This window comes from Vigna radiata, chromosome 7, assembly GCF_000741045.1.
Source record: "Vigna radiata var. radiata cultivar VC1973A chromosome 7, Vradiata_ver6, whole genome shotgun sequence".
NCBI lineage: Eukaryota > Viridiplantae > Streptophyta > Magnoliopsida > Fabales > Fabaceae > Vigna > Vigna radiata.
Genome location: NC_028357.1, coordinates 45635121 through 45648595, shown reverse-complemented (window position 1 = coordinate 45648595; position 13475 = coordinate 45635121). Strand labels below are relative to the sequence as shown.

The following is a 13475-nucleotide window of genomic DNA, read 5'->3' as shown; positions in this document are numbered from 1 at the left end:
TTGTTAGACTAAGCTAATAGTATCAAAAGTTTTATCGCACTCGATATTTAAATAACAAATCAACCAAGAAGCCTGTAATATCTATCAGAAGACTTGATAAATCACACGAACAAGGATCGAGGTTAACTGTCATGCATACTAAATTCCAAACAATCTCCAAGCTGCCTTCCAATCCAAGTTTCCACTCCCTTATTCCTTTACATAATGTGGTGGAGTTACTTACGAAAAGTATTTCGATGTTTAAGTTAATAAATAATTTTTTGATAATTAGAGTTAATTCTTGATAATACAATAAATTCGATGTTTAAGTCAATAAATGATCTTTCAGAATGGATGTTTAATTAATGTTTAATTAACATTCGCTTAATCAAGTTCTAAGTGTTAATTAACATTGGCAATGCATTAAAAAAAATTGGATCTGGTGTAAGTTATCCTTTTCTTATATTTAGTGTCACTCAATTAAATTTCCTCTCTAAATCATTAATATGAGTAAATTTTGGATTAGAAGAGCAAAGAAGTATGAGTTTTCAAACATGGATGCCTTACATCTCATAGTTGCAACTAATACTTTGCATTTACAACTATGCGAAAAAGAAGTCCAATATAAAGTAGAGCGATCTCTGTTTCTACCTAAGAATTTACACCCACATTTATCCTACTAATTACACCATAAACAAAGCTTCCAAATATCGTCCACCATAGACAGGCAAGAGAAGGAGACCCTTGTGCTAGCTATCGTTAATCTGGATGATGAAACATTCTCATGTAAAGATGGATCTAACTTGAAAGTACGTTAGGAACTATGGTTCAGGATATGTTTACAATAATCTCAAAGCAACAACTCTTAGCTACTTATATTCAAATCGACCTTCTTTTCTACCATGCAAATGACGTGGAAATACCTCTTTTGCGTGACCAATCTCTTCATTAGCAATTCTAGTCACAATTCTTAAAGGATGAGCCTCCGTGTTGAACACCCATTCATCCAGGGAAATGACTGACGAAGGCGAAAACAACAGATAAAGATACTTTAGTGTTTCTGAAAGGAAGTAGCTCTGCATCATATTATCTTTCTTCCCAGTAGTCACCTAAGCATTTAGTCACAGTTTGTTTAGCAGTGCACCATGCATATAACAGCTAAATGCTTCTATCTACTCATTTGCTTTATAAATTGTATGCATTGAACTAAATTAAGGAAAAAAGTATGAGTATGATCAAGTTTTCATACAACATGCATAACTTATGATTATTTCACACCACCAAATTTTGCTTGGAGATTGATTATCATGACAACTATATATGTCAAACTAAATAACAACAAAGTGAGAACAGTTAACAGACGTATGCACAATTTTTCCAAGCGTGAGAGTAAATCATGTAGGAGAAATATTGAAGAGTTATGAATTTCTTACATCTTTGAGTCCAACATATCCTGTTTCGATCCGAGTATTGTTTTCAAATGCTTGGAAAATATTCCAACCCCATTCCTGGTATGTTTTGTTTCCAGTGAAACGCCAGAGGTAGAATAATGACTCAATTGTTTCAGGCCTTTGGATATTCCACGTGGTACCAACACTCATATCCTACAGTTTCATAATCTTAGAACAAAACATCTTAGGAATTTCACAAACAATGTTAGAATTTAAGGTTCAAACCTCTCCATCGCGAAAGTAATAGTTCTCTCCTGCCAATTTAGTTGGTGTTGATTGGTAAAAGTTGTAACAAGTCCATACAAGCTGCGCAACAAGAAGAATCGGAATTCATCGTAAGTTTGAAAGAAAAATGGAAGCTCAAACCTATATTTTAAGCATAAATTAGTAATTATCATCACAATAAAAGTTATTCCTTTGGGAAAAAAAATTTAAAATTCCGTCAAAACTGAAACCTTGGATGTATTATTTAGGTTGAAAAAGAAAATACAAATGCAACATGGTTCTTCATTATGTTCTGAATAATGTTTCCAATTCCAAGGGAAGAGGCAAGAAAAAGTGTGATGTTGATTTTCGGAACAATCAGCAGCACATGAATTTAATAGCTTAAGCTTTTAATAGGAAGAAAAAAACAGGGTCACCTCCTCAGCAAGTGACAGATATTTTTCAGCTTCTCCAGGGCCAGAGGTTGAAGATCCCAAAGCCAACATTCCAGGAACAAAACAAGCTAACTCGTCCATCTGAAAAGGAGACCATGTCAAATATTCTTTTAATGTCATACTCAGCCAAGACTAAAATAAATTTCTTTTTCAAATAACACCTTATCAAAGACTGCATTTCCAAGCTTCTCGGATATGTATGTAAAAGACGAAGGTGTTGACTTTTTAATCATGCTTTGAAGACCTATCATTGATTTCTCCCACATTTCCCTGATCCACCATTAGCTCACACATTTAAGATATGGTTCTACATGTGTCTCTTAGCTCAAAAGTTTGAACTTTCATATTAAAGTGGTGTTGAAAAGAGTTTGCTAAATGTGTTTTTGTAGAATATGCATTATGGATGAAAGGTATTCCATGATACTTTGGCTTCTTCCAAAAGTTTATGGCAACAAAATATGTACATGGTGAACTAGAGTTAGGTATACTTTGAAAGATGCGATAGTTAGGTACATAGTATTTTACAGGGGTAATAAAATCTTTTTTTCCAATGAAAAATCAACACTTTGAAAGCTCATTACCTGTAAAATGCTACAGCTTCAGTTTTATTTCCTTGTATCCAGGCCTTGAGTAGGTACTCATAAAAGCTGCAACATATTATTAAGCATGTGAACAAAAAGATTATAGAAAAAGGTCAAGCAGTCTATAACCCACTGAAGGTTAAGCATGTTTGTTCCATGTTCCCAAAAAACATAGCACATGAATAATGTCATTTTTATCATATTATTATCTATATCAAGAGTTTAGCAGAAACTTACACAAAATTGGAATTGAATTTCACTTTAAGACTTAAGTGGCCAACAATTACAAGATCATAATGCAATAATGATGTTAGAAAATTTACCTGTCACCCATGGCACCAAATGTAACTGATCCACCTGTTTGAGTTCCAGTAAGTGGATTAAGATATATAGGAAGTAACCCATCGTCCGGAAAACTTTTATGAAGCCCCTTGATGACCTTTTCTGCCTGAAATTATTATTATGACATTCTTGAAATCAATATGCTTAGTAATTTTTAGTAATGTTGTGGGTTTGAATTCCACTGATAAAAAATGTTTAGTAATGGTGAAGGAAAAGTAGTAAAATGTTACCTTTTCTTGGTACTTGGGGTCTTTTGTCCTTTGAGAGAGAGCAATGAATTCGAGTTGTTCGGAACCAGAATCCGCAAGAATACTGTTTCCCTAGTAATAAAGAACGACCAATCAAGAACATAAAACAATCTACAATAAATCACAATATGTAACAATGAGATGCCACTAAATTTTGCAAGACAACACACCATATGATATGTTGTATTACCAAACGAAGAATGAGAGTTCTATAGAAGAACAGAAAATTCTCAAGACCAAAAAAAAACATTGATATGATCATCAAGCAATCAAAGGATCTCTTATCAGTCAGTGATGTTGGAGGTGAACATGATCCAAATATTCAAGTTGAACAACAATTGAAAAAAACAAAACTCAAGTTATCATGTTATAAATCTCTAGTAACAGAATATTATCAGTGATTAGAAATGATTTTGATAGAAAGCTGCGATTCTGTATTATGACATTAACTCTAGACAAATACATGAAGTAACATAGTGATGACAAAACATACCCGCGCCCATCCAGGGTTATTTGTATTTCCAAATGCCAAGTTAAGTCTATTATAGGGGATTCCTGAAGGTGTATTCCATGCAGGCAACAACTTATCTGCAATTTCTCTGGCCTTCTCTAGGAAAACTTTGTCACCAGAGAGATCATAAGCACTAAGAAGGCCACCCATCACTCTAAACCAAAATGATAGATAAATGAGACAAAAATGAATTACAAAGAAAAACTGTTGCAATTTACAAAGCTACAACAACTGTTAGGTGGGGGAGGAAATTAACATTTCAACAAAACTAAGATTGAACCTTCTAATTCAACCTTATGGTTGTCTCGAACACACTAACTTCAATGTTCTTGTCGAAAGACAATGATTCAGCAACCCACCTGCATTATTTATCTCGTTAGATGCTTATAATGTGTTCGATTCTTTACTACAAAAACGATCCTTTCTCTTCTTCTTTTATTTTTTTCAAATTCAACTGTAGCAAAAGTAGAAAAGAAAGAGGACAAACATTTTCAAGCAGACACAGTGGATTGCAAAATCAAATGTACTAAAAATTAAATACAACTCACTCTCTAGCTCTATTAAATTGATCATCAAGACCCATCACAAATAATGTGTCAAGTGAATCTACTATAGTTGCCCCTAGACCGCCAAAACTGTCAACACCATTCATTGATTGTGGCTGTGCAAGGAATAACAAACTAATTAGTTGCATAGTTTTAATTTGACTATTCTAATCTGTATGCTATTATAGCATAAAACATAAATGGATTTAGAAAGGAACATGCAGACACACTTTTTTATTGCTTCTCCTAATGTGTATAATTGGTAAATTTCAGTTGTAGAAAGAATTTGCATATATTATTCTGTCCTGCAACGTAAAACTTCACGTATCCCTTCGTTGATCAAAATTTGAATGAAGTGTCATTTCTTATTATGTCAAAGAAATATCTATTTTTCAAGGTTCAATGGCTTATCCAAAAGGGCTGCCTCCTCCTCAAGCAACAAACATATAACACTTAGTGTATTAAGCAAAAGGTTAAGAAAATATTATGAAAAACCTTAAGTTCATCCTTTCCCCACGCATACGTTTCATAAGATGTCCAAGCATGAAGCATGGCATCTTTTATTTTATCTCTTCGTTGTTTGCTAATAGGATCTTCGTCAACATAAATATCCTTAGCGAATTTATTGACTTCATCCTCATTCTGAATACTTTCTGCCGAGTCTTTCATGTGGCCCTTTATATCTTCTATCTGCAATTTCAAATAACTCAAACCAACTCAATTACCACGAAGGCACAAAAACAAAATTTTGAAAGTATAACAAAGAACCCTGTAGGTAACAAAAGTCTGCACATCTTACTGAATTCTGCAAGCGTGTAACCTCTTCTTTCAATTTCAAAATGTCATCCTAGTACCAGACAAAGACAAAGAAAACAACTTAAAGAATATTTCAAAGAACCAAACTTTCAAAAGATTACATAACCAAGATTAAAATACTTAAATCAACACATTATTAACCATGATCAAATAGACTATTCAAATCAAAAACACTAACAAGGGATGAGATGAGACCAGAATAGAAAGCAAGATGGCACCCCTTCCATCCCTTTTAACATCATAACTTATTTGTTTTACAAGACAACAACTAATGCAATAAAAAAGAAAAAAAGAAAAACTCTTGTAAGATTTATAATGAAAATGGAAATTTCTTGGTTAATTTAGGAGAAGATGAGAAAAGACAATGAAAGAACCTGCTGTCCAGTGCTGAGTGATTTGCGGTCATAGAGTAGCCATGTAAGTGAAACGCAGACGATAAGGACCATTGCAAGTCGTTTAGGTCTCTTGATGTAATAACGAGGTTGCAAATACCTCCATGCAGAGATGGAGGAAGATGAATAAGAAGACTTTTTACCCATTTGTTTGAGAATGTTGAATGAACCCAGAAGAAAAAAATGAGTGGGAGAAAGAGATGATGTATTAATAGTGTTATTGGAAGAGAAAGAATGATAAAAAAGATATTATTTGTAATGGGTGATGATGCAAATGCATGCTTAAGTTGTAACCTCAACGTAAAAATAGGACGCAGTAAATGTCGGAGGACTTTTCCTTTTTTTTTTTTTTTTATAGAACCCATCCCCTCTCTTTTACATCTCTCTTTATCTTCATCATTCTCAACCTTCACTTAATTCATTTTTTTATTTCAATTTTTAAATGCTTTTGTATCTTTTGAATTATTTCACCCATATTTACCTTTTTATTTTATTTTCTTAGACAATTTAATTACTTAGAAAACTTATGTCATCTTCTTTATATATAGCTTTCCCTTTTTATACTCAAAACATATCATTTTAATCCTACATTGTACTTTAATATTATTAGTGTTGTTAGTGGCCCATCCAGTTTACTATAGGTTTGAATTGTATTTGAGTAAAATTAGATTTGAAAAAATATAATATGGATTAGTTTTTAACTCGATTTACTTAAAACTTGGCTCATTCGAGTTGAACTCGTAAAACTTGGCTCATTCGAGTTGAACTCGTGGTGAGTCACCAACTCATCTAGTTTAATTTAATTATTTATTACTTTGGGTTTCAGTATTATTAGTTAACACTCTTTTTACTATACTATAGATTGGGGATAAAGAAATTGTTATGAGAACAAAATATTATAGATTTATTCATTATAGACTCTAATCTTATAAATAGATAAGTAATACAAAATATTATAGGTTTATTCATTCTAGACTATAATCTTATAAATGGATAATTGACACAAAAATTATCAATATTATAAACTTATTTATTCACTTTTTAAGTTTCTTTTTGGATTACATTTGAGTTGTATGTTACTTTTTATTTATTTTAAGTTGTTTTGAAGTTTAATATCATTTTAGACTAAAATTTATTTAGATTTAAATTACAAAAAAATTATAATTTTTTTATTTAAAAAAACTTGTAATAAAATAAACTAGTGAATCAAACCATTTAATCTACCAACCTATGATGGGTCGGACCTGGTTCAAATTTTTTGAACTAGCTAATAAATAAACCAAATTAAATTGACTCATTAAGTGACTAACCCGTGATGGACCAGGTCAGATTAGACCACCTAACTCGTTTTGACAACACTAAATATTATACATCTTCTACTTGAACTTAGTTAAGTTCTTGCGTTGGTCAATATTCAATGTTTTTTTTTTTAAATATTTATAATTCCATTTAATAAATTATAATCATGTATATATTTTTAGAATCACAAGTTTTAAATTTTATTCCTGTTTTATTTCTTCTTTTTAATAGTATAAATATTCATATTTTTATATAAAAACTTTATTTACTGGGAATATGAATATTCACATATAAAATTGCCTTCGTGATTATTTTTTTACAGTTCCAGAAAAATATATTTATAGAAAATATAAATAAATAATTAAATTAAATTATTACAATTTTAAGAACTAAATTAATATTAGGTTTTTTGGTCCCTAAGTTATAAGTGGATCTTCAGTTAAATCTTTGGTCCCCGTTTTTTAAAATGTAAATCTTTGGTCCCTAAGTTGTAAAAAATGTATCAAATGAGTCCTTTTTACTTGAAATACTGTTTTTGGTAACAACTGCTACATCTTTAGATTGGTCTGATTTGTTTCTTAATAATAACAACACTTTAGATTGTTCTTTGTACTTTGACCATGAACATAAAAAAAGGACTCATTTGATACAATTTTTTATAACTTAGGAATCAAAGGTTTACATTTTTAAAAGCGGGAGACTAAACTGAACATTCGCTCATAACTTAGGGACCAAAAAGAGGTTTAAACCTTAGTATTAAAAACAAAACTATAAGAATTTGAAATCATATTTGCATCGTTTTAGAGATAATATGATTTAATAGGACTTAAAATAACATAACAAGTTAAATTCATTAATAACAATATTTTTATCACTTAAAATTTAAAATAATATACAGTTCTACTTCTACATTGGACTAAACTAATATTTATTTGAATAATTAAATTATTTGTGGATAAATATTTTTAAGTATATAAATTTTTTACAATATAATTCAAAACAGATAAATATTTTTAATATATAAATTATATTTTAGATCTAGGGTTAAATGTGTTTTTAGTCTCTATACTTTGGAGCGATTTTGGTTTTAGTTCCTCTTTCAAACTAAGGTACAATTTAGTCCTTTAACTTTAGAAAACTCTGGTTCTAGTCCTTTTTACCAATTTTTTTAACTTTATTTGCTGTTTCAAGCACGTTTCATTATAGGATTTGGATTGTTTACACTATTTGACACATTTTTGCTTCAATGTTAACTGAGAAACGCGTTTGAAACAACAAATAAAGTTAAAAAAATTTGGTAAAAAAGATTAAAACCAAGAGTTTTCTAAAATTGAATGACTAAATTGTACCTTAGTTTGAAAGAGAAACTAAAACCAAAATCGTTCCAAAATACAGGGACTAAAAACATATTTAACCCTTAGATCTATAATACGAGAGGATCAACATGTTATTAGTCTGACAGTGGACTTGTCCCATTATTTGGTTCCAAAAATAGGTGATCCTGCACCAATATAAAAAGCCCATTTACTTAGGAAGTCCATTGAACTGGCCAGTTACTATGGATTTCAATATCACTAATGTAGAATTTGGGTGGTTGATAAAGAATGATAATAATATTTAAGGGTTCTTTTAAGGAGTATATTATGTTGATACTCCCATTCAATCATCTTAAAAACTATTATTTTATTTTTATTATGAAAAAAAGATGGGTATGAAAATATAAGTATGCATATTTAGTAGTCCATTTTACACTGAAGTGTTCTAATAACGAGAAGTGATACTAAAGAAATGTTGTAACAAAATCATACCGAATTGTTTATATATTAAAAGTAAAGATAAATGATAAGATAATGAGAGGTATGGAAGAAATAGAAAGTAGAAAGAATAATGATAGAAATTAGGCAAAAGGATTGCGCGTAAACCTAAGCGTGATTTTACGCGTCACTTGCACATTATAGTTTGAAGTGGTAAAGAGGAACGATTGGACGTGTTTTCCGGAACGATGGAGACGCAGACAGAGTTGTAAGTCAACGAAAAATGTGAGTGTGAGTAAAGCGTGTTGCAGCGCGCATGCTTCGCAAATGGGAAATTCTTAATTAGACGGTTCATGTTTCCTTCAGAGATACAATACACTTGTAGATTAATCTCATGATTCATATAATATGTTTATATTTACTCTTATGAAGTTATGTTGTGTTTCTATTATAATGTATAGGGTGGAAGAAAAAAGTTTGTATATTAAATAAAAATAAAAAGATAAAATCCAAATTAAATTTGAAGTTGATTTGATTCTTCATCGATTGCACATTTGACATTGATCAAACTGTAAAGATATATTTTTATTTTTCTTCCTATAGATTTGAATTCAATAGCATTTCCCTCTTTCTTTTGTAATTTATTTGACTGGGGTTGTAAGATACAAATTTTATTTGATTAGACCTATAAAAATGTCATGATTTTGCATCTTTATTCATAAAAGTACGGTAACAATCATTATTAATTTGTTTTTTCTTTACCATATCTTTTTTGTTTTATAGAGAAAAATTATTGTTGTGTTCGGACAGATAAGGATCATAAATTTGACACACAAGCCTGGAATGTGAACGTAGAAATCATGTCATGTGAAAGGGAAGTCGAATTTGGATTGTTTTTTGTGTTTGTCATTATTTAAGATATACAAATATATATTAATTTTTTTATTTTTTAAATATCAATGTATTTTATAGAAATAATATTAAAAAAAATATATAGAAACTGAATTCATGAAAATGTATTTATTATTTAAATGAAATTTGTTTTGTGATTAGTTTTGAAATAATGTTATAGCATTACTAAACTCGTCAGGCAGCTTATAGTTTTGTTGAGAGTGATTGAAGCACAGGTGGCCGGTGGTAATAAAGCCAACCGTTTCAATTATTTGTCAATAAAGTCAATGCCACCAAACGTGACACTCATATATAGACTCATACCATAGACTTCGTGGGAATCAAATTTCAATTTATATTTAGACAGAGAATTTCAAAATTTTGTCATTATTTTTCTTAATCCCGTATTTCTTAGACAAATATTATATTACACTTTCATCTCCTCTTCTATTTTTATCACTAACTATATTCAATAATCATTATTACTTTTGCTGTTAACATTTTCTTCACAACCATATTATTAAATATATAACTTTTTGCTTTTAATGTCAGATAATGTCAAACATTATTTCTGTGACATATTGATAATGCCATGATGGCGTGATATTTGAATATCATCCTAAAATATTATGAATGTAGGAGGGCTCATAAGCTCAGAAATATATAGAACTTAGATATGAATCTATATATATGATAAGAAACTCCTTTCAAACATTTAATGAAAAAATATTTTTCAAACATATTATTGATTGTTTTAAAATAAATTATTTCTTTGATATATTTATCTCTAATAATGTACATAGGAAGGTAGACCAGAGATTTCCAAATATAAATAAAAATATTTAATAATTTTTTTATACTATGTTTATGGAATTTAATAAACAAATTTTTTTTTTTGTATTTTTAGTGTAGTTTTTATTTTATTTAAAATAATTCAACGTGATATTTTGTTAAAATGGTGTTAAAACCTTTTAGAAAGAAAATAACATGTTGAAATATTCTTGAAAGACTGTTTTCACACGTGGGGTTTGAAAGGAACTTTTGTTCTCCGGAAAACAGTAGAGAAATGGAAAAGAAAAAGGAAAAAAAAAAACTTTAAAAAAAAAAGTCACTAATGCATTCTCGACTTTAAATAGAATTAACACTGTTTTAATACATTTTTAAAATAAAGACTAGATTAAAAAAATAAATTACATTAAGTAAACCTCACACACATTAAAAAAAAGAAACTATTAAGCTAAAATTTAATTGAATTTCAGAGTTAAAATAAAAATATAAACGGTTTGACCATGGTTAGCGCCGCAATAGGTTGAAGAGCTTGATTTGACCATGGTTATGCAAAATCTCTATTGTGTATGACTAAATATAATATATAGAAACTTGGAGATATGGTCGTAATAGAATATAATAAACGAAATATATATAAATAATTAATGTAAATAGTTGATATTCGTGTATGATTATCAATCAGATGAGTATTAAACTAACAGATTTGGGTACTGTAAAAGAAACTATGCCTTTTTACTGTTTAGGATTTATTTATGGGAGTTAAAAGCTTATAAATATATATTAAAGTTAGTTATCAATTCTTTTATTTAAATTTTTTTTATATTTAATAATTGTTAATAATTTAAATGTTGAAGAATCAAGTAATTTTTTTCCATTGTCACCCATCACTGTCTTAGACTCTGCATTTGAGAAGACAACTTGTACAAAAATCTCACCATCTTCGTTTCAAGAAAGTCAATAAGAACAATATACAAACTAACAAATAATTAATAAATATTAATATTATATTACTATTAATAAAAAAAAGACACATTATGCATCTTTAAAACTAATTAAATTTTGAGTATTTTTTTAATTTAGATATTTATAAAAGTTTTTTATTGAGTGTCTAAAAGTTTTATATTTTTTTAATTCAATTTCATTAATTTTATCATCAATTAACATGTTTCTAGATAGAAAAAAAAAAAAGAAGAGCAAAGTTAACAGTTTAATTTTATAGTTTCAAAGAACAATGTCACAAACTTAATGACAACAAATAGTTAAAATCCTAATTATCTTTGTAAGAAAGTGTCACATAGTTTCATTTTTCAAATTAAATATTAAAAAAAAAACACAAAGTAACAATCTAGACATACTTTTTCAAGTCTGTATGCTTGAGATTGTAAAATCAAACTTCAGTTGATAGTAAGAATTCAATTAAAAAATATATAAATATTTAAATCACTTAATAAATTATAAATTCTCTATAGTAATTTAATTAAAAAAATATAAATTTATGAAAGACTACGAATTTAATTATGTTGTTTTCATTTTCAACACACGTGAATAATAAGAATAAAAAATAATAATAATGTCGCTTAAATTAACAATTAAATTAAATAAAAATAAACAAATAATAAATAATAATTTTATTATATGAATATTAAGAAAGCATGTATACTTTTTAAGAAAAAGTGATCGTCATATAGATAATAACTGATTTAAAGCAGTTTGTAATATTGGCAGACGTTAGTAAGTTATTTGTCCTGATAGTACTTTTATCATATTATTTTATACAATTTTTTAATTTTAAGACATAAATAAAAAAATAACAGTATCTACATCTAATTAAAGTTTTCAATAGACGTTTTATATTATGGATAAATATGTTTCTATTTTTTTATTTTTTTAATGAAAATTAGAATTAATTTTTTTTTTCTGTAATTGTAAAGTAATCTAGTTTTTTTTGTTTAAAAATTTGTAGATTTAATTGTTTTAATCAATATATTTTATTAAGCTTATTTATCGTTTTAAATATGTTTTTTAGTTGTTAAATGATAAATAATTCAAATTGTTTTTCTCATTTGATTCAATATTACTTTGTTAGATAAAAATAAATTTGATAAATACTGATAACTCTTGCATAAAATTTTAAAAGAGAAAAATTCTTTAATTATGAATTATTAATTTTTAGTCATATTTGACAATTCTAAATATATTTTTTAATATTTTTGATAAATCAATGTTTATATATATTTTGAAAAGTAAAAAAGTTCTCTTGATATTTTTTTTTGTAAAGAATTGTTGATGTAAAAATATAGAAACAAAAGATTGACTTTTGAATAGGAAAAAAAGTGGATCCATTTTTAATCAAATTTATTTGATTAAGTTTATTTATCGACTGATGTTTCTTATTTAACTTTAAAATGAAAATGTGTTCAACATAAATAATTTTAATGTTATTAATAATATGTTTTTGAAATATTAAATAAATTTGAACAAAAAATTTGTTAAAATAAATAAATCTATACATTTTAAAGTTGAAAGATTAAATTAAATTAAAATTTTGAAAATAAACTAATTTTAATTTTTACCAAAATCATATTAATTATTTATAGTATAATAAGATTGTTACAATAACTATTCGCTTCTTCCATATATGGATCACATATCTAATAAAGTGAAATTGAATAGTAGTTAAATTTTATATCTTTATTATTTATTGTATAAACCTTATATTTATACGTATTTTTATTTCACATACAGTACAAGTGAAAGATAAATTGATAAACAATGGTTTGAAAAAGTTATAAAAAGTTCTATTACATACACACAAACAAAAATTTACTCTTAATTTTATTTAAATAACAAATATGACTATATTAATAATAGTGTTTCACATGTCTCGTTAACAATATATATTAGTCACTGTCTTATACGTGTCCCATTAATTTTTTTTTAAAGTTTAATGGAATTGTTTATCTTTGTTAAAAATGTTGGTATAAACTAAAATGCATATTATATAATGTTGAAAAATTAGTTTTGGTTTTAGTTATGATAATTACAACACTTAAAAAGATGTTTATGATGAGTTTATGTCTCAAAAGACAAATGATATCAATGAGACGTGAAATCAATTCACATAAAAATAATATTACATTTAATCTAAAACTTTATATATATTCCTTCTTATAACTTTTTATTTTAATTTAATGTAAGTCTTAAACTTACATGTTTTT

General features: G+C 27.6%; 1 protein-coding gene across 2 annotated transcripts; it reads right to left on the bottom strand.

The window, feature by feature from the left end:
• Nucleotides 1–516: 516 nt before the first annotated feature.
• Nucleotides 517–5880, bottom strand: LOC106767658 (mannosyl-oligosaccharide 1,2-alpha-mannosidase MNS1). Of its 2 annotated transcripts, XM_014652596.2 has the most exons (15): nucleotides 5507–5880; nucleotides 5116–5163; nucleotides 4812–5006; nucleotides 4320–4432; nucleotides 4065–4130; nucleotides 3754–3925; nucleotides 3243–3332; nucleotides 2994–3118; nucleotides 2671–2736; nucleotides 2251–2359; nucleotides 2072–2170; nucleotides 1656–1736; nucleotides 1413–1583; nucleotides 903–1088; nucleotides 517–743 (listed from the first exon to the last, which is right to left on the bottom strand). In XM_014652596.2, the coding sequence occupies exons 1-15, from the start codon at nucleotides 5669–5671 to the stop codon at nucleotides 729–731; spliced, it is 1701 nt and encodes a 566-aa protein (XP_014508082.2). In that variant the 5' UTR covers nucleotides 5672–5880; the 3' UTR covers nucleotides 517–728. The 2 variants fall into 2 exon arrangements, with proteins under 2 accessions (XP_014508082.2, XP_014508081.2); XM_014652595.2 differs by having other exon boundaries at nucleotides 517–1088.
• Between the last annotated feature and the right edge of the window lie 7595 nt (nucleotides 5881–13475).

Excerpts from the sequence above, each read along its gene's own strand:
- LOC106767658 (XM_014652595.2), bottom strand. The coding sequence starts at position 5,671 with ATGGGTAAAAAGTCTTCTTATTCATCTTCCTCCATCTCTGCATGGAGG. Across the intron at positions 5,007-5,115 it reads TTACACGCTTGCAGAATTCA|ATAGAAGATATAAAGGGCCA; the intron begins GTAAGATGTGCA and ends TTGAAATTGCAG. Across the intron at positions 2,171-2,250 it reads GAAATGCAGTCTTTGATAAG|ATGGACGAGTTAGCTTGTTT; the intron begins GTGTTATTTGAA and ends TCTCCTTTTCAG.